This window comes from Lagenorhynchus albirostris, chromosome 3 (genome assembly GCF_949774975.1).
Source record: "Lagenorhynchus albirostris chromosome 3, mLagAlb1.1, whole genome shotgun sequence".
Classification (NCBI taxonomy): Eukaryota; Metazoa; Chordata; class Mammalia; order Artiodactyla; family Delphinidae; genus Lagenorhynchus; species Lagenorhynchus albirostris.
In genome coordinates, this window is record NC_083097.1 from 7,500,210 (window position 1) to 7,521,520 (window position 21,311).

The 21,311-nt window shown below is 43.3% G+C and overlaps 1 protein-coding gene across 5 annotated transcripts in view; it reads right to left on the reverse strand.

Moving 5' to 3' along the window:
* Positions 1–21,311, reverse strand: part of SEMA5A (semaphorin 5A) — a 484,691-nt gene that overhangs the window by 11,085 nt on the left and 452,295 nt on the right. For all 5 annotated transcript variants that reach the window (XM_060146861.1, XM_060146858.1, XM_060146860.1 and 2 more), the window contains exons 17-22: positions 19,750–19,975; positions 18,293–18,511; positions 14,331–14,501; positions 12,648–12,803; positions 11,204–11,251; positions 6,177–6,388 (exon numbers count right to left, since the gene is read on the reverse strand). In XM_060146861.1, coding sequence (XP_060002844.1) covers positions 6,177–6,388; positions 11,204–11,251; positions 12,648–12,803; positions 14,331–14,501; positions 18,293–18,511; positions 19,750–19,975 — 1,032 coding nt within the window. The remainder of the gene's footprint in view (positions 1–6,176; positions 6,389–11,203; positions 11,252–12,647; positions 12,804–14,330; positions 14,502–18,292; positions 18,512–19,749; positions 19,976–21,311) is intronic.

Genomic DNA, 21,311 nt, shown 5'->3' on the forward strand with positions numbered 1-21,311 from the left:
ATTGGTAAGAGATTTTGAAGGAAAATATTTAAATAAATGCACGGGATTCTTAGTTTCTCTTCATTTTCTACACTTGTTGGAAGGTGACTACCGTTGCCATTTCTGACACAGATGCTCTTCCTCATTAACAGTCATGAAAGTTACCCGTACTTTTAAAAAGCTGAACTGTCCGAGAAAGAGGGTAACTTTTAAGAGGACCAAAATAAAGATGTGAGGTCGTAGGCACTTCCAAATGCCCAGGACTCGTCTGGGCAAGGAGTCAGAAGAAAGTTCTAGAAAGATTCATTAGAGACTAGGCAGCAGTACTTTGCCTTCAGAGCAGCAAGGTTTCTGATGAAGTGCCTACTGGGTCTTCAGTGAGAACAGAAGACCAGCTAAATTATCTTCTGATGCTTGAAGCAGTAGTCACCACAGATAAGCTGATGGGATGGGATCACGTTGAGAGGGGCCACATTCTTGGGTCCTGGAGGTTTCTTCTTGAAGAGTCTTGGTTCTGAGAGGGTGCGTGGGGCGTGTTATTAATTCCTGGTGCTTCACTTCCTGGCTCTGTTATCTGATCAGTATAAGGTGCTGATGGACTCTGGATCCTGCTGTAAGTAAGACCCATGAGTAGAAGTGAATTGGCTCCGTCTCTGTGCATGTGGGTGCCTCATGGCGGGGGTGGGGAGGGCAAGTGTGAACACTGCAGCTCCTAGCACACGAGACCTTCCAACCAGTGGCAGTTGTAAGGGCTGAAGATATTCCGTACTCCCACATGGGAAGGAAACTGAATTTCAAAGGAAACCATCATAGCAGAGAGAGGGCATCAAATACTCCCTAAGAATATTAAGGGGAACCACCAACTTAACAGGAATATCAAAATTTAGGTAACTTAATGAAATATTGCCATTTGCAGCAACATGGATGGACCTAGAGATTATCATACTGAGTGAAGTAAGTCAGACAAAGACAAATATCATATGATATCACTTATATCTGGAATCTAAGAAACAATACAAATGAACTTATTTACAAAACAGAAATAGACTCACAGACATAGAAAACAAACTTACAGTTACCAAAGAGGAAAGGTGGGGGAGGGATAAATGAGGAGTATGGGATTAATAGATACACACCATTATATATAAAATAAAAAACAAGGATTTACTGTATAGCACAGGGAACTAGATTCAGTATCTTGTAATAACCTATAATGAAAAAGAGTCAGAAAAGAATATGTATGTATAACTGAATCACTTTGCTGTACACCAGAAATGAGCACAGTATTGTAAATCAACTATACTGCAATAGAAGAACAAAAGAGAAAAAAAAAACAAGAAAAAAAATGAAAGTAACTTAGCTCATGAGAACTCCCTGCATTCATGTGGGTGGTAGGGGAGGTTGGGTGCAGTAACAAGAGCCTGTGATGTCCTTCCAGCCACATTCCTGACCTCTTGTGTAGACACAGTAAGAACAACAGCCACTATTTGCTGGATGCTGGGCTTCATGTACCTTAGTCCATTTAAACCTCACAACAATGATACAGGAGTACATAGTGTTAACCCATTTTAAAGATGGAGAAACTGAGGTTCAAAGTAGTAAGTAACTTGTACTCTGAACCAGGATGCAAAATGCCTCAAATAAAAACCACTTTTATTTTGCCAGGCAGTGTTCAAGGCATTGTGTATAATTTACCTCACTTTATTCTCATTATCTCCAATTCACCAAGAAAAAAAATGGAGGCTCAGTTAGTATGAATACCTGGGAGAAGTCTACCCGGCTGGTAAGTGACTCATAAACCTAGATCTGTCAGGCTCACCCCTTTTCCACCTTTTCTTCCTTAGAACAAGAAGGAGACTGGTCATTCACTCTAAATCTCTGGGTGAAACACTGGGTTATTAATCACCCACTCAGGAAATTTAACACAATGCATCACCTCCCCCCACCAATTGCACCAGCACCAACATTACACAGAATTGAAGAAACTTCAGTATGCTTCAAAGTTATAAGAAGATAGTCTTTATAATAGTGTAACAATTGTTCTCAGGATGCCATCCTGGGGATTCCTGTAATGGACCTGTACATGGACATGTATATCTGATTGACCAAACCCCATCCTCATTTCACTGCTCAGCATGTGCAGGTCCTCAGCACGGAGCTCTTCTCTTTGGTGGGACTGCTCTTTGTGTGCTGAGGCACAGTGGAGGCAGATCTGGATGGTGACCAATCACTCGATAGTTTCCAGCATTTTATTTGTTGCCATTTCCATGTCCCATTTTTAACCTACTTCCCAATATGAGAAGCCACCTTTTCACAGGAACAGCGAAGCTTAAAAGGCATGTCAGAAAATGCTTGCTTGCTCCCTTTGTAGCTGTTGAGATGTCTGCCATGTGGCTGACAGGGTCCTGGTGCTCCGGCCGGGTGTCAGGCCTGAGCCTCGGAGGTGGGAGAGCCAATTTCAGGACACTAGACCACCAGAGACCTCCTGGCCCCACGTAATATCAATCGGTGAAAGCTCTCCCAGAGATCTTCATCTCAACGTTAAGACCCAGCTCCACTCAACGACCAGCAAGCTATAGTGCTGGACACCTTATGCCAAACAACTACCAAGACAGGAACACAACACCACCCATTAGCAGAGGAGCTACCTAAAGTCATAATAAGTTCACAGACACCCCAAAACACACCGCCGGATGTGGTCCTGCCCACCAGAAAGCCAAGATCCAGCCTCATCCACCAGAACACAGGCACTAGTCCCCTTGATCAGGAAGCCTACACAAGCCACTGAACCAACCTCACCCACTGGGAGCACACACGAAAAACAATTGGAAATACGAACCTGCAGCCTGCGAAAAGGAGACCCCAAACACAGTAGGTTAAGTAAAATGAGAAGACAGAGAAACATACAGCAGATGAAGGAGCAAGGTAAAAACACACCAGACCAAACAAATGAAGAGGAAATAGGCAGTCTACCTGAAGAAGAATTCAGAGTAATGACAGTAAAGATGATCCAAAATCTTGGAAATAAAATGGAGAAAATAGAAGAAACATTTAACAAGGACCTAGAAGAACAAAAAGCAAATAAATAATGAACAGCACAATAAATGAAATTAAAAATTCTCTAGAAGGAATCAATAGCAGAATAACTGAGGCAGAAGAACAGATAAGTGACCTGGAAGATAAACTAGTGTAAATAACTACCACAGAGCAGAATAAAGAAAAAAGAATGAAAAGAATTGAGGACAGTCTCAGAGACCTCTGGGAAAAATTAAATGCACCAACATTTGAATTATAGGGGTCCCAGGAGAAGAAGAGAAAAAAAAAGGGACTGAGAAAATATTTGAAGAGATTATAGTTGAAAACTTCCCTAATATGAGAAAGGAAATAGTCAATCAAGTCCAGGAAGCACAGAGAGTCCCATACAGGCTAAATCCAAGGAGAAACACACCAAGACACATACTAATCAAAATATCAAAATTAAATACAAAGAAAAAATATTAAAAAGTAGCAAGGGAAAAGTAACAAGTAACATACAAGGGAATCCCCATAAGGTTAACAGCTGATCTTTCAGCAGAAACTCTGCAAGCCAGAAGGGAATGGCAGGACATATTTAAAGTGATGAAAGGGAAAAACCTACAACCAAGATTACTCTACCCAGCAAGGATCTCATTCAGATTCAACAGAGAAATTAAAATCTTTACAGACAAGCAAAAGCTAAGAGAATTCAGCACCACCAAGCCAGCTTTACAACAAATGCTAAAGGAACTTCTCTAGGCAGGAAACACAAGAGAAGGAAAAGACCTACAAAAACAAACCCAAAACAATTAAGAAAATGGTAATAGGAACATACATATCAATAACTACCTTAAATGTAAATGGATTAAATGCTCCAACCAAAAGACATAGACTGGCTGAATGGATACAAAAACAAGGCCTATAAGACCCTGATGAAAGAAATTAAAGATGATACAAACAGATGGAAAGTTATACCATGTTTCTGGATTGGAAGAATCAACACTGTGAAAATGACTATACTACCCAAAGCAATCTACAGATTCAATATAATCCCTTTCAAACTACCAATGGCATTTTTCACAAAACTAGAACAAAAAATATCACAATTTGTATGGAAACACAAAAGACCCCAAACAGTTAAAGCAATCTTGAGAAAGAAAAACGGAGCTGGAGGAAACAGACTCTGTTACTTCAGACTATACTACAAAGCTACAGTAATCAAGACAGTATGGTACTGGCACAAAATTAGAAATATAGATCAATGGAACAGGATAGAAAGCCCAGAGATAAACCCACGCACATATGGTCACCTTATCTTTGATGAAGGTAGCAAGAATATACAATGGAGAAAAGACAGCCTCTTCAATAAGTGATGCTGGGAAAACTGGGCAGCTACATGTAAAAGAATGAAATTAGAACACTCCCTAACACCATACACAAAAATAAACTCAAAATGGATTAAAGACCTAAATGTAAGGCCAGACACTATAAAACTCTTAGGGGGAAAACATAGGCAGGACACTCTATGACATAAATCACAGCAAGATCCTTTTTGACCCACCTCCTAGAGAAATGGAAATAAAAATAAACAAATGGGACCTAATGAAACGTAAAAGCTTTTACACAGCAAAGGAAAACATAAACAAGATGAAAAGACAACCCTCAGAATGGGAGAAAATATTTGCAAATGAAGCAACTGGCAAAGGATTAATCTCCAAAATATGCAAGCAGCTCATGCAGCTCAATATCAAAAAACCAAACAACAATCCCAAAATGGGCAGAAGACCTAAATAAACATTTCTCCAAAGAAGATATACAGACTGCCAACAAACACATGAAAGGATGCTCAAAATCACTAAACATTAGAGAAATGCAAATCAAAGCTACATTGAGGTATCACCTCACACGAGTCAGAATGGCCATCATCAAAAAATCTACAAACAATAAATGCTGGAGAGGGTACGAAGAAAAGGGAGTCCTCTTGCACTGTTGGTGGGAATGTAAATTGATGCAGCCACTATGGAGAACAGTATGGAGGGTCCTTAAAAGACTAAAAATAGAACTACCATGCGACTCAGCAACCCCAGTACTGGGCATATACCCTGAGAAAACCATAATTCATAAAGAGTCATGTAGGGGGCTTCCCTGGTAGCGCAGTAGTTGAGAGTCTGTCTGCCGATGCAGGGGACATGGGTTCGTGCCCCAGTCTGGGAAGATCCCACATGCCGTGGAGCGGCAGGGCCCATGAGCCATGGCCGCTGAGCCTGTGCGTCCGGAGCCTGTGCTCCGCAGAGGGAGAGGCCACAACAGTGAGAGGCCTGTGTACCACAAAAAAAAAAAAAAAAAAGAGTCATGTACCACAATGTTCATTGCAGCTCTATATACAATAGCCAGGACATGGAAGCAACCTATGTGTCCATCGACAGATGAATGGATAAAGAAGATGTGGCACATATATACAATGGAATATTACTCAGCCATAAAAAGAAACAAAACTGAGTTATTTGTTGTGAGGTGGATGGACCTAGAGACTGTCATACAGAGTGAAGTAAGTCACAAAGAGAAAAACAAATACCATATGCTAACATATATATGGAATCTAAAAAAAAAAAGGTTCTGAAGAACCTAGCGGTAGGACACGAATAAAGATGCAGATGTAGATAATGGACTTGAGGACATGGAGAGGGGGAAGGGTAAGCTGTGACAAAGTGAGAGAGTGGCATGGACATATACACACTACCAAATGTAAAATAGATAGCTAGTGGGAAGCAGCCACATAGCACAGGGAGATCAACTCGGTGCTTTGCGACCACCTAGAGGGGGGAAATAGGGAGGGTGGGAGGGAGATGCAAGAGGGAGGAGATATGGGGATATATGTATACATATATACAATTATACCCCAATAAAGATGTTAAAAATAAATAAATAAGGCAGGTCATCCAAAGAATTTGAAGAATAGATACATGTATATGTATAACTGAATCACTTTGCTGTGCACCTGAAACTAACACAATGTTGTTAATCAGCTATGCTTCAATATAAAATAAAAATAAAAAAAATAAGAGGAGCCACTTACCTTGTCCCCCACCCTGTCACCTATGCCACCACCACTGAGCTTTGCCATCAGCGTCCACCTGCCTTCTCTGCACACCTGGCTGCAGCGGAGGCTGCTGATCCCTTACCTTGATGGCCTCCACCGAGTCATACTTGTCCAGTTTGTTGATGTGGTTAGTTATGCTGGTGTTGAGAGGGGCGGGTGCAACGGGGTGGATGACGGTGGCATCGTGGGACTGCTGCTGGTACCGCTGGCAGTAGGTGTAGACAAGCAGCGTAAGAAGGCAGCCCAGGATGGAGCTGCTGAGCCCCACGGCGATCATGTGGAACAAGTTGAACTCTGGGAAGACAACGTCAAAAGTGAGGCCACCCTGGAAAAGGACGCGCTCCTCCCCAGCTCAGTGGGCTCAGAGAAAAAGAGAAGGACGCCATGGAAAGCTCCACACTCCTTCTAAAACTCAGGAAATCATAGGGCCTTCCTTTGAAATGTCGTGGCCGCCAAGACACTTCTCTGCAGCGAGTTCAGTGTAGTTTAAGTCAACGCTCTTATGGATTATAACCACCGTATAATATGGTGATCTTTTAAAGATCACCAAATACGCTAGCAGAGACACTTTTTTCTTTAAAGGCTTGTAAGAGACCGTTCTTCTGTTTCAAGTGCAGCATGATCTGTGGTCTGGGGGGTTTCTAGGGAACATGTTTTCCGTTTTCCTGAACAGGCTGAGTCCCTGCTTGCAGCCTGGCTGTGTCCCGGGAACAAAGCAAGGATGTATCTTGTACTTCCAATCACTGCTCACCTGCAAGCCCGACTATTTCCCCCTCCTTTATCATTTCATTTTATTTAAAAATGTGTTCCGATTATATCGTTCTTATGTTTTCCATTACGTTTTTTGGAATATGAAGATACACATATTGTATAACATTTGATTGCATGAAAATAAAAGTGCAAAAGGATATACAAGAATAAATCTTTTTTTCTTTCTGAGAGGAAACCACTGTCACCACCGTCTCCTGTGCTCTTCCAGAGACACTCTGCGCACTTGCATGCTACGTGTGCGTGTGGTAAACATTATCCTGGGTACCATTTTTTCACTCACATTGTATTTTGGAGACCTTTTAAAGAAAATGGCTTACTCCAAAGAAACAAAGGATTTGTGTCAAAGGAATAGGATCTATTAATGGTCATGAAATGACCCTCTTTTTTTAAAGTGTTTTTTCTATCTAATAGCATCTTTAAGTAATTTTCTTTGAGTTATAAATACACAATGTTGAATAAACAAGCTGACATGGACTCATGTCTCTAAGACAGGATTGGTTTGAGTGACATCAAGGTAGCTTAACCAAGAACTGCTTAATCTCTGACAAAGAGCAACAAAAGAAAAAAAGATATTCATTGTGTGTTGGTAAAACACCTTACAATCAAAATTGTAAGCCTTTCAGGGAATATAGACAACATCTGAGCCATGACCATGAAGCTGAGATTACTGAAAATCAGGTAAAACAAAACAGGACCTCAATTTTTCTATGCTGTGTTGGCACCGTGTAGCTAACCAGTTGCCTAAGGGTTCTTGGCCCTATGTCTCCACTGCACATCCTGGGGATCTGGCTTTTCTTCCAAGGTGTCCCCTTCATGCACCACCAGAGGGCTGAGTGACACCCTTGCTCTCCCTGCACCCAAATGGGACCACTGAAGATGCCTGCTGGGCACCCCTGTGGATGCCGGGTGAGACTGCTGGGCCATGTGGGGAGGTCCCCAGGGCTCTCGGGGAGAGAAGACCCGTGAGTTTGTCTACTACACCCAGGTTCTGGGATGTTTTCTCCTTAAACACCTGGGATCCTCCCGAGGACTCTCTGAGCTGTCCTCGCCTCACCTGGGATCCACAGCACAGGTGGAACATCCTTCATCCGTCCCTAAACCCTCTAAGCTTCTCCCTTTAAGCTGTGCCCCTTTGCTGTTCCTGGACACTGTTTTTCGGGGCCCTGGGCCCTGGGAGGTAGATTTGCTCCAGGAGGTGGATGAACACCGCGCGGAGAGGCAGCCTTGTCCTCTGTTCTCTGTGAACCGGAACCAACGTACTCCACCCACGCTGAGACTCCAAACAGGTGACTCCTAACACGCGCCTCAGGTGTCTTCAGCACCTGGAGCTGGATAATCCAGGAGGACGTTACTAGAACATTCCACAGATATCACCCACTCCCTGACATCCACCTCAATTTTTCACTTCTTGATTATCCTGTCACTGGTTTAACAAAGTGAAAGGAATCGCTAAATCTTTGGCTGTTCCTGATTTTGTCTGAAGACTCTAGGGCTGAACCTGGGACAGCTGGATAAAGCATCCAGGGGCCATTCTACCAGCAACGCTAGAAGCTTCTACTCTAACTCTGAAGTTGCCCTCAAGATAAGCAAGAGTGATTTCATACCTGTTGTCATCTCTCGATACTTTAGCCGTTTGGACCCCCCAGGGTCAATGCAGCATATGGATAAAAGTACTTCTGCTGCACTGATAAAATAATATATAGAAGATGTATGGCTCTCTCCCTATGCAGGTACTTTGTTATTAGTCAAATGAATCATTCCTGCAGGTGCCTGGGGAAGGCTGGGGCCAGCTGACATCTTTATGATGATTATACAGTCTTTGTGCCTCATGCAACTAAAAATAGCTAAGTTGGAACATTTCAATAGGCCTACATTTTTTCTGCATAAGTGAAAAATCAAGCCTATTAAATCTCTTGAATCTGCTTAGCATGGCTCTTTGCTTTGAATACAATGCTTTTTGCTGTTGATTTTGGTCAGTAAAGCTAGAATAGAAACCAACTACCCAGCGATTCAACTGGCTGATTTTCTGTGCAAAGTTTGATTCTTCTCAACAAACTGAAAAAAGCATCCCCAAACATCCTTGCTAGGTGACTGTTTTTACCTCTCAGCCCCACAATTAGCCCCATCGGACCTCTCACCCACCTACTCTGCTGTGTCAATGTCAGCAGCCTAAGATCTAACCGATTGGTTCTGAATATTATAGAGTAATTCAAGTTTCTGTGATTGAATCAATAGCACCTCAAGGCTTGATCTGGTGCAGCCTTTGGAACAGCTGGTTCAGACACGCAGAAGCTGCCTTTTAGGATGCAAGCGAGCCTTCGGCACCCTGTCCTCCCGGGTGCTCAAGGCCTTGGCAGGACTCCCGTATCTGAACATTTTGGGATGTTTTCACTTGCCAGAAGGCTGGCCGAGGAAAGTGGTTTTTGAACTTGTGTTAGGCCTGGAGGGCATGCTGGCTGCCCCCAGGTTCTGCCTTGACCTCCCTCAGGGCAGGAACACCCTCTACAAGCTCTGCTCCAGTGGTGACCCCGGGTGTTGTCCAAGAGTGTCGCCTGACCGGGGCTGCTGTGGCTGCATCCCCCAGATACCCTCCTCTGGGACACTCTGCACCAGGCCCCTTTTCCCGTGGTGCTCCGGGCTGAAAGCTCATGCTGGGATCCCCTTGCCCAGATCCAAAGCTGGCTTCACTTAGACTGTTTGGGTGAACCTCATCTCTCTGACCCTCATGATCCCTATTTATAAAATACAGATAAAAAGACGTGGCTGCTCTCCCTTTCCTACAATTCCCCAAACAAAAATTTCTCTGAAAACTGATTTTTCATCACTCACCTGGCAGCGAAGCCTGACCTGACCTGATCATTTGCTGCAGAACCAGGATGACTGGCAGCTTCACTTCACCTACATTTCACGGCAACGTCATTAAAGAGGTTGGTTACGGAGTGCGACCCCCAGACCTCGCCGTGTCATACCTTATATGACCCGTATTACCCATCTATAATCTGAAGAATGCTGACTTCCAAACCCTGCTCTATCTCCAAGGGTTTTACATAAAGAACAGTGGCCTGTGGCACCCACACGAATGCTCTTTGTGAGGGTGAAATAGGATACCTCTACGGTGTCTGACACACAGTGACTGCTGACCTAAAAATACTACAGCTATAATTCTTTTTATGTGAACCAGCCAGCATTCATCTTGCAGCCGGATCCCCAAGTAGTGGCTCACTGAACTGACCCAGTCAGACACCAGACACTGCCCTTCTCAGGCACAGGGCTCTCTTGGGATATGACTTTTGGTTCCAGAGGGGCTGGGGCTGTTTGAGTCCCCGCTGTAAGCTCAACACCCCTCACAAAACTGACACAGAGCGGGTGCTCAGGAAAGATGATTGAACAAATGGATTAACAGATGGCTGACTAAACAGATAGAGCATCACAGATAGCAGATTCTTAACCAGTGTAGTTAATAAATAAGTACACTCCTAAAACACACCGATGAAAATCCAGATTCCTTCTGAGTGTGAGAGACCAAAGCCCGTTGGGTTGAGCTGCCTGGGACCTCCCGCTGGAATGGATTATGTTAGAAATGGTTAGGAATAGTCATCAGCTGCACACATGAAGATGCTGGTCTTGTGTGTGGTTTTTGGCTCTGACACCAAAGGTGGACCAGGGCTGGGCTCTGATCAATGGACAGCCAGTCCCTTCCATCCAAACAGGATAGAACTAGATGGGAAAGTCCAAAAGCATTATGGATTTGACCCAGAGAATGTGATTTCTGTCATTCAGGGTTGCAGGAAGTTAGAAAAATATCTCTGGAGATATAGGTATAGCCTTTTGCCCATAATAAAATTCTGACATTTTATCATTTCAGCAGTTTGGAGATTTGAGGCTGGTTTCTATGGATTTGCACTATACATATAAAGAAAATGGTTGAATTCTGTTTTACTCATAGGAAATCTAACTGTAGCTAATACCCAGATCACTGGGCCATAAAGCTTATGTCCACTAGACTCACCTGAAGGGCTTATTAAGCCAGAGTGCTGGGCCCCTCTCAGGGAGGTTCTGACTCTGTAGATGGTGGTGCAGCCTGAGAATCTGCATTTCTATCAAGTTCCCAGGTGATACTGATGATGCTGGTCTAAGGACCCCCTGAGAACCACTGATCCAGATGTCAAATATGGACTCCTTAGCATTTCTACTGCCAAAATATAAGGTGTTTGGATTCAGGAGTTTCTCCAGTTTTATTTTATTTTTTTCTTGGCCAGTAGCTGAAACATCATATGAAACATATGGCAAGAGAAATGACTGGAAAATACCTGACATTAATTCAGAAAAAGAACTTACCTCCACACCTTTTCTCTTCTACGCTGCTGGATCTTGCCACAGATACTTCTGGAAAAACAAAGTTTAATCACAATGTATAAAGGGTGTAGGGAAGGAAGATCACATTAATGATTCATTTATGAAATGTCTAATGATTTTGAGTTTTATGTGAGTCAGTTTCCAAAAGCCTGATTAATTGTTTTTAAAAACATATTTCTTTCTTTTTTTTTCTTAACCAACCGGAGATGTATTTGGTCAAGGTCACCTTGATTGGAAAGGGGTGAGATTCATTATTACAAAAAGAAAATGCTATGGTCCCTTGGGTTGAAACCAGGGCACTAGCTTCAAAGTAAGGCTGGCATATGGGCTGATTTTCTGTTACAATGTATTCTGCCAGCTGTGGAACCCCACAGTGTTTGTCTGTAGTATTTCCACCTCAGATTTTTTGTCTCATCAAAGTCAGTGCTGTCACATTGCCTGGGGAGGGGGACCACTCCACCAGAGCTCAGAGGAAATTGCCAAAACAAATAACCTTCCTACTCGAGCCCATTCATGATCTTTGCCATGGCCCATGTGAAACTGACAAGTAGGAAGCCAACAAAAGGAGAGATCCAAGGATATTGAAGCCCAAGGATAAACACCATTTCAAGAGTCCAGAAACACTATTCTCTCCTGTATTGATTTCTCATTCATTAACAAGAATTAAAAATACGTCTATGGTTGAAAAAGAAACAACAATAAACACTCTTGCAGTTCTAGACCACAGAAGATTGAGGTGTCTTTTGAGGCTGAAGCTGATAGTTTTTTCTAAAATAATATCTTTCCTTCAGTGAAGGAAAACAAGGCATTCCCTGTTATTACCTTGTAAGAGGTGAGTCTCTGCTTTTGGCCCACATCAGAGTGCTAAGGCACATGGTGGGCATATATGTAGGCCCGTGCCTACAGTGAGCATGTGATGGGTGACTAGCTATCACTAATAACTAAACATCGATTTCACATGGAAAAGCCTGTAGCCAAAGGGCCAAGCCAACCTCTTCTCCAAGACGAGAGCAAGGACAGCCTCCCTTTTTCCCAAATAAACTAAGGTTGTATGAAGAGAAGGGCTCTCTTTTCTCTGTGCAAACACATACACACAACCTTGCCAAAGCATTTAACTTAATATTAAAGTAACCAAATAACCTATTTTCATTTTTTGAACAAACTATTCTGACCGTGTTATAGGCAATAAATTGTAGAATAAGACATTGTGCTTAAAAAAACCTTAAAACTCATGGCCTAAATTCAAGTCTACAGATGCAGTTAGCTACAAATCTATAATCACCTTGAAACCACAAGAGTTGATTGAATCATCTCTGTTTTAGCAAACAGGACCTCATAGAGCAGATAAAACTCCCACCTAGGAATCATTGTCTCTCAAAATATCGGAAATGATTTTGTTTGCACTAATAAGCATCTCCCCTCTTACCCGGGAGGAAATTGGAATCAAAAACACAGGGCCTGCTCTCCGTGGTGTTTCCGGAACACTGGCTGCCCACGGGGAACAGAAGAATGCACTGGCGGATGCGGACCTGGACCCCAGACACATCACACTCGGACCATTCTGACCACTCCGACCAGCTCTCTGCAGGGGCCAGAAGACAGGAGATGCGGCAACAAGACCCACTAAGATCCATCAATCTGGAAGTTGGGTCAGCTTATGTACATAAGGTTTCATATGATGTTTATAGTGGGCCTGTGTATACATAAGATGGACTCGTATCTTATGACCAGTCCAGTAAATAAAATACAAAGGAGCAAGAATAAAAGAACTCATATACCTTTGATTAGAAATAATGTGCTTAAAATACATTTTCTAAAACTCACATTACTTTAATGCTCTAAATTAACTGTATTAGACACTCCATAAGCTAATGCATGAAGCCTGGCTGTGCATGACCCTTCCTTGGTGGAGAAGAGATCATCAATGCAGACCCCATTCCTACGGGGTCATACTCAAATCCTTCTCCAGAAAATTTCTACAGGCCTCAGTGCTCAAGCAAGAGAAATGACAGTGTGTTCATGAGAAAGTCCTGGTTGTGAAAGGGGTTCAAGCTACTACAAATACTTTCTTTCCAGTTGTGAAAACAACTTTGCAGGGTCAGTACACCAAAGGCAGGCTGTACTCATGGTAGAATTCACTCTATCCCTTGTTTACTGCCACTGAAGCACATCCACACACAAGTCATCAAGGCCAAAAGATGAACTAGCTAAAGTCACTTTACCCCAAAAAGGTAGATTCGCTAAGATGTGTTAAATTCACCGGACCTACAGATGTGTGAAAAGAGAGAATTAATACTCATTTTATGTAAGGAGGTTAAAAAAATGAACTCTCAATATTATTTATGAAATAGTAATAATGTAAAATAATGTTTTTCTATGCAGCTTGGTTTTTTCCTCTTTTTAAATTAAAATTGGCAACCAAACTTGTGTTTTGATCCATTGTAAAGGGCATAATTTTCCTTAGAAATGTGTAAAGTGCCAGTTTTGGGGATGACTGAGAATCTGGTTTCCAGGCACTTTTCAGTATACATGGAACCTTCAAGGAAAGTCTGCAGGAGCTAGTTAAAAACGTGTGTGTGTGTGTGTGTGTGTGTGTGTGTGTGTGTTTCAAAGTCGAAGTTAGACTCAGAAGAGATTATCTCATTTTCATTCCAAGTGGCCCCTACATGGCAGAAAACAAAGCTAATTCTTGGATGGGATGGGCTGCTGCAGGGTATCCACTGGGCACATGGGCCAGCTGGCCTCGGAGCCTGGAACCCCCATGCCCACGGTCCTGGGGGGATTCCTGTGAAGCCACTTCACAAGGGCTCTCCTGCTTCCCCACCTTTATTCTAAGCAACTAAATGTCAGCTCCCATTACCAGCTTAAATATTTTAAGAATACTTGGTTATCACTGGTTTCTGTAACTAGTTCTGCAACTACAGCATGGTGAGAATGATTCCATTGCAGAACAATGTATTAGGAGGTCACATCACCGGCAACAGTGTGGCATTGACGTGTTCCCCTCTTTTGGTCTTATCGTGATGTGGTTTCATCGTTTCACCATTTGTATGCCAGGAAAAGGGTGAGTCTGCCCTGCTGTCTGCACGGGCCTGGCCGGGTTGCTTACCGGGGCAGGGCTGCGTGTTGCAGAGAGCCTCTTCCGTGTGCAGGCCCAGGCAGATGTCGCCTCCATAGGCGGGGGCTGGGTTTGTGCACGAGCGGGTCCTCATATAATGTCCACCTCCACATGTCGCTGAGCACTTTGACCAGGAGGACCAGCAAGACCACACGCCATCCACTGGGAAGGGACACAAAGTCACACCGCTTCTGAAATCCACATCTGACCCATGCGATGTGGATACAGAGAGAGTCTGCACTGTGCGAACGCGTTGTGCGCACCACTGACCATCACAGGAGGGGGTTCAGGACCTTCCACCTGGCTTTTCACGTTCCTCTCTACGCTTCTTCAGTTCCTCCTATTCTTTCAGGAAATAGTTCTAAGCATGTAAAATGCAAGCACGAGGATGACCAAGGAGTGCATGTACATCTGCAGTACAAAACCCAGTCTCTGGGGAAGACCATGAACTACAGAACAATGTTCTGTAGTTGTTCAGGTGAAGCCCCAGCTAGCGCTACCTCTGCCAGCCGCCCAAGACAGAACCAGTGTCTTATCCTCCTTTTGTGTCACTTGCAGTTTACAGAACAAACTGTGGACTCAAAGATTTCATGGACAGAGAGGCGAGGAGTGTTCTTAGCACACCATAGGTACTTAACTGATGTCATCCACAGAACACACACCTGTCCAAATTCACTTTGATTCAAAAGGTCTCCCCTCCATGAGATTCTCACTCACTGTTCCTTCTTCCTTGCACTTACTATTTTCATAATAAAGAAGAAATAAATTATCTTATTGAATTGGAATATGACTTAGGAACAAAGAACCATCTGCTGTCCTTTGTCAGCCAAGGTCTGGAATCAGTTCTGAATCAAACACGAATTGAGAAAAAGGAGTGATGGAGAAAGACCAAGCTATTTCTCAATGTTGGGAATAAATTATGTCAGTGAAAGTACTAGTTAGACCAAACCACAGAAGAAAAAGGATCATTTCAACATGGGCTCAACTTTCAAATCTTACTATAAGTTTTGATCCACATTAGAATTGGAGATCAAATTTTTCATTGATTAATTTAAGAGGTAGTTTTATATTTCTCAGGTCTTCGATTAATTTTCAAACTTAATCATAATGAGAAAACTTGTTTTTAAAGAAAATATACCATCCCTTTGTAACTGTTTCTTGTGGACCCAAGAGGACAAAGGAGGAGCAAATGCATAGGGAAGAAAGAGTCCTAAATGAAGTAAAAATAGCCTATAAGAGCCCTGAGTCTTCCAACCCCTCCGTGTTGAGTTGCATCCTGGCCTGTGTTAGGAATTTTCTAGGAGGTGGGAGAGAGAATTGACATTTGCCCCACTCAACAACCCCCTGAACTCATGCATTCCCAAGTGGAAAGTGAGAAGGGTCACTCTGAATATTTTCACATCCCTCTATGGAAACTTGGCTTTCAAAAAGAATATGAGGACAAAGCTATTTCAAGACATTAAGGTTATGTGTACCTGATACTGTCTTGACCATCAAATCAACGAAAATAAAAACAGCCACTAGATCATGTTAATGGGAAGTCTCGGACACGGGCCCGCGCCTTGCACTCGAAGGCCAGGGCAGCATCCGAGCATCTGGAGGAGTCTGTACATTCAGCCGACAGCAGCATGGACCTGTGTCTGGAGCCTGGGGAGGCAGAGTGGCTGGAGGGATCCTGACTTTCCCATGTGGCTTTCCCTCCCCCACTTTACAGGATGGATCCTCATCTAATCATGTTGCCCCAGGGGTCCTCTCAGCCCCTGGGGAGGAGCCCTTCCATTCTCTAGGCTGGGGCTGTGGGAAAGACATGTCTCTGTGACCTTTCCCAGCACCTCAGCATCGCTTGGCCAGGAAAGCTGGGTAGTTTGGAGGGAAGCATCTCCTGAGGCTGGAGAAACTCAGGCAGAGACAGCAGAGGAGGACTGGAGAAGCAGGGACATTACTGAGTGGCCCAGCTACAAAGCTGGGAGCTGTGTTTTCAGCTTAATGTACGTGTTGATTCATCCATCCATCCATCCATCATCCACTTATCTATCCATTACCCATCCACGCATCCACTCCTCCATCCACCCATCATCCATCCACCTATCCATCCAGCCATCATCCACTCATCCATCCATCATCCATCCACCCATCCACCCATCCATCCCTCCATCATTCACTCATCCATCCATCATCCATCCACCCATCCACCTATCCATCATCCACTCATCCATCCATCATCCATCCACCCATCCACCTATCCCTCCATCATTCACTCATCCATCCATCATCCATCCACCCATCCACCCATCCATCCCTCCATCATCCACTCATCCATACATTACCCATCCACCCATCCACTCCTCCGTCCATCCATCATCCATCCATCCATCCATCTATCCATCTATCCATCCATCTAATAGATGCTCACTAAGTACCGCTACAAGCCAGTTCCTTGCTTAAGGAACTCAGAAAGTTGTTTGTACCAACTGAAAACGATGCTATATTTGTAGTGGTGTGTGCCTTTAAAAACAATGTACATAGTATTTGGAATGACTCCTCATGCCCCACCCCTGCTTGTCTATATGACCAACTCCCATCTGTCCCTCAAGGCCCAATCCAGGGGCAGCCTGCTTTGTATAGCTGCCATGATTCCAGCTCCATGGGTCCCCAGCTGATGTAGCCATTGCATCTTGTCATCAACCCAACCATACTGGGTTGACATTATTCACAGGATGCTTCCTCACTGAACTCTTAAGTTCCTTTCTGATCTGGACCAGGTCACTGTGTTTTTCTTTACTCTGAATAGCACACAGCGGGTGATCCAAAATTGTTTGCTGAAAAACTGAATGAATAAAGAAAGGAAGATCAAGTAACCAACTGCTTATTTTCTCATCATTCAATAACCATCACTGAGAGCTATTTCGAGTGTGTGCCAGGCCCACGCTGGGAGCTGAGGGCACTGCCGTGAGTGAGATGGTCCTGCCCTCCTTGGGTGGTCACTCTGACAAAGTCAAAAGGCAGGATACACAGCCAGAGGCCAGCACTCAGGATGGCCGTGAGGCATTGGGTTAAATTAAAGATCCTATGACTGTGGGAAGGTCAGGGGGAAGCGATCCAGGTGACAGAGCTGCACTCAGAGCTGGGGCAAGAGGAAGGCACAGATGGTTAGAGCATTAAAGGTGACAGAGGAGCCTTCGGGGCTGTATTAGCAGACAACGCCCTGAGTGGGGGCGAGGGGGCTCCTTAAGGTCATTTTATTAACCCTGTGCTTCTGTGGGAAGCCTGCAAAATGAAAAGCCAGGGGTCAGGAGGAAGACCCAGACAGCTCCTGTGGGTCTCCAGGAGAGGATGCTGCATGTTTAGAGGACTGACCTCAGGAGGATGTAGACCCCTGTCGGCTGAGGGCACCAGGGACAGGCTTGGCAAGGCCCTGCTGGGCCACCCCTGATAACTGTCACTCTGGTGAGGACTCTGTGGTATGGAGGGAGGTCAGTTCTGGGGGGCGCTCGGCACATCAGAGTCTGGGAGGGACCAACCTCCAGTTTAAAGACAGGACACCGCTCTCTGGACCACGGCAGCCCAGCCCACTTCTCAAGTGGTGCAGTGCTTGGGGACACAATCCCTTAGAGGGGCTCCTGAGAATGCTTCAGTTTCTGTTAAAGCAGAAGAAATAGATGAACATAATCCAGCCTAGGTGATATCTGTCTTTATACCAATGTAGTTGGAAGATTATAACTATATCTATCTATATCTATATCTTTATCTACATCTGTATCTATATTTATAACTGTTATATATCTACGTCAATATCTATGTCTATACTTATATCTACATCTACAACTACATTTATATCTATCTATCTATCTACCACAAATTATGTCTCAAACATAAAGCCAGGGAAGCTGAGTGAGAAAGTCTTCCAAGGCCCTTGATGTTAAAGTCTTTTCCAGATTACTAAATCTACTCACCTGGGCAGGGCAAGATGTTGCATTCTTGGTATTCCAGGGAGGGGCCCAGGCAAGGCATGCCCCCAAACTTGGGCTCCGGGTTGTTGCAAACACGCTTCCGGTTGCGAATGCCCCTGCTGCAGTCTCGGCTGCACTGTGACCATGAGGTCCAGGCTGACCAGGCCCCGTTGATGGTGTGGGAAGAGTATCTCCCAGCACGCAGGAAATCACCAGAAAGGCCTGCAAGGGAAATGGCCAAAGGACGATTCTGTTAGGAACTCTTAGAGTAACCAGAGTCCAAACTAACTTTCATTCTGTAGCACTGTCTGCTTTGCTTCTGCAACTATACTCTCAAATATCAGTGGAACACTTTTTACACACCTCAGAAGCACAAAACTAAATAAAAATAACATTGTAGTTTGCATGATAATCTCCTATAACTCAAGCTTCTTTCTCTGCAGTTGCTATTAACAGGGGTGCAACTAAGAACTCAATTTGTCAATGTAGCAAAGTCCTTATACAAGTAATAGGGTTCTATGGGTAATAGGTCACTTATTGTTCTGAGAAATTTCTTACAAAGAAAATACACCTTTCTCACTTCCATTGGGAATTCTACAACAAATTGTCCTTGTGCAATTCATGTTCATTTTGATGCAAATGCCTACTGACTTAAAATATGAAAAAATATTCAGTCATTTTCTCAAAGGTAGGCAGTGTGACACAAGTTTTAAGAAAAAACTCTCAAAGTATGCCATGAAGTTCTGGGGAAATGTGAGAAGGCAGATGTGTGAACAGTTCTATCCATTGTTAAGTTTCTTGGTTCTCTACTTAAAAATTCTGGCTCAGAAACCTAGGCAGATGCTCTTCAGAGAAAATAGATTAGAAACCTTTTTCTCTGATGAGAGAGTAGTTTGTGGTTAATCAATAAAGAACACACAATTTAGCCTAATTTCATGTGATCAGAGGCAAACAGGTCCAATTTTGTATTCTCAAGATATCAATACCAAAACGTATGGCTAGTCATTAGAACTTGAAGCCATTAAGATACAAGAAGGATAAAGTATTTTTTAAGCCCTGCCCACAATATACTTTTGAGGAAATATAAGAAGTCTTTTATAAATGTTTATCAAAATTTTTCCTTAGTTTATATCATTTAAAATGAATATTAGTGTTGGTTTTATAGGTATCTGAGAATGGAAGGATTAAAAAATATATGTTTGGATAAGAGAATAAAGTTAAAGAAACAATGTCATTCATTTTCTCTTTTTTTAATTTGATGTCGTAAGAAGTAAGTTCACAGCCTGCTCTGAAATAAGGGAATAAGTGACTGAATTGGAGACAGGGTTGTCAGATTTAGCAAATAAAATACAGGAAGCCCAGTTAAATTTTAGTTTAACTGTGCTCTTCTATGAACTTAGAGATAAGACAGATCACCTGTCCCTGGAAGCGAGTCAGTCCCTACAGAGTCGCTTACTCACCGTCGGTGGAGCAGCTGCTGGTTCCATCACTAGAACAGTACCGCATCTCAATTCTCTGCCTTCCCACTTCCAGCAAGTTTGGATCAGGGAGGCGGGCCTTGCACGTGTACCGAAATCGCTGCTCGTAGTGGCCCCCATTGTCAGAGATGTTGACAGGCGTCCACGGCGTCCAGGGTGTGGTCTTTTTCAGCTCAGGGCATGGGTTGGTATTACAAGGCTGGTACTCCTGGAGGAGAAAACACATGAAGTATGCTTATCATACTGCAGAAATAGAGACAGGGGCATCCTTCCTTAAGTGAAGGAGAGGGCTCTCTAAAATTTCAGGTCCTTACACCCACCAGCTACTCTGCAAAGTTAAAAGCACACTTTTTTGTCAAATTAGGCATTGAAAAGAATGTTCGGTGTTCAAGTTAACTGCAAAGGAATCTGCACAGTTTCTACATCAACAATGAGAATGAGATAATAAATGTAATTTTGTGTGAATAAAAATGGTGATTCCCCCCAAATCATCTTCCTTTCATTGATAAGTGACCCAAAATGTTGAATATTCTGACGTTAACTTTAGCTTTTTTTTTTTTTTTTTAAGATATTAGTTAAAATGAGGGAACCAGAATTTGATTTTTGGACCTCATTATGTTCAGTCTAAGATTTATATTTTAAGCTCTGGATCACAGATTCAAAGTGTTAGAATGGTAGCTTTCTAGTTGGTAACACAATACATGATAACTTTTGGTCTATAAGAAATTTTCACAAGATTTCCCTAGTTAATACATGGTTGGCATTTTTCAGTCTCACCTCCCTTCCCCAGTAACAGATACCTCCATTGTAAGCACAGCGGGGAGGACCCTGGCAAGTGGGACATGCCATTTTTGGGAGGTGGACTTTAGGACTATAAATTTGGGTCTCTTAATCTGGCAAGAATTTTAAACATTGTGTCTTCAGAAGCACGACCAAATCTAAGGGGCACAGGGTTTGACCTTGAACATAGCACTAGATGTTTCATTAGAGGGAAAACCCACAACATATAATACATGCAATTATGGCCATACTTTTTTTTTTTTTTTTTCTTTTTTGCAGCACGCGGGCCTCTCACTGTTGTGGCCTCTCCCGTTGCAGAGCACAGGCTCCAGACATGCAGGCTCAGCAGCCATGGCTCACAGACCTAGCCGCTCTGTGGCATGTGGGATCCTCCCGGACCGGGGCACGAACCTGTGCCCCCTGCATCGGCAGGCGGACTCTCAACCACTGCGCCACCAGGGAAGCCCTATGGCCATACTTTTAAAATAATTTTATTAATGTTAAACATACACAGAAAGGAAGAGTTAAATAGCTTTCTAAGATTTATTATGAAAAAGAATTGTTTTATCCTTCCCCCATCTCTTTCAGTTATCTAGATACTTATCCCTTAGAGCTAACAACAAGAATTTTCCAGCATCAGGCATTATCCATTAACTGTGCACTATGGGAAAAGATTTAGCTCTTTATTCTTTACCCCTTTACCCCTCTTCCTGTGTCTCCAACCCAGATGCAGCCTTCCCATCTCCCATCATCTTAATGTAGTT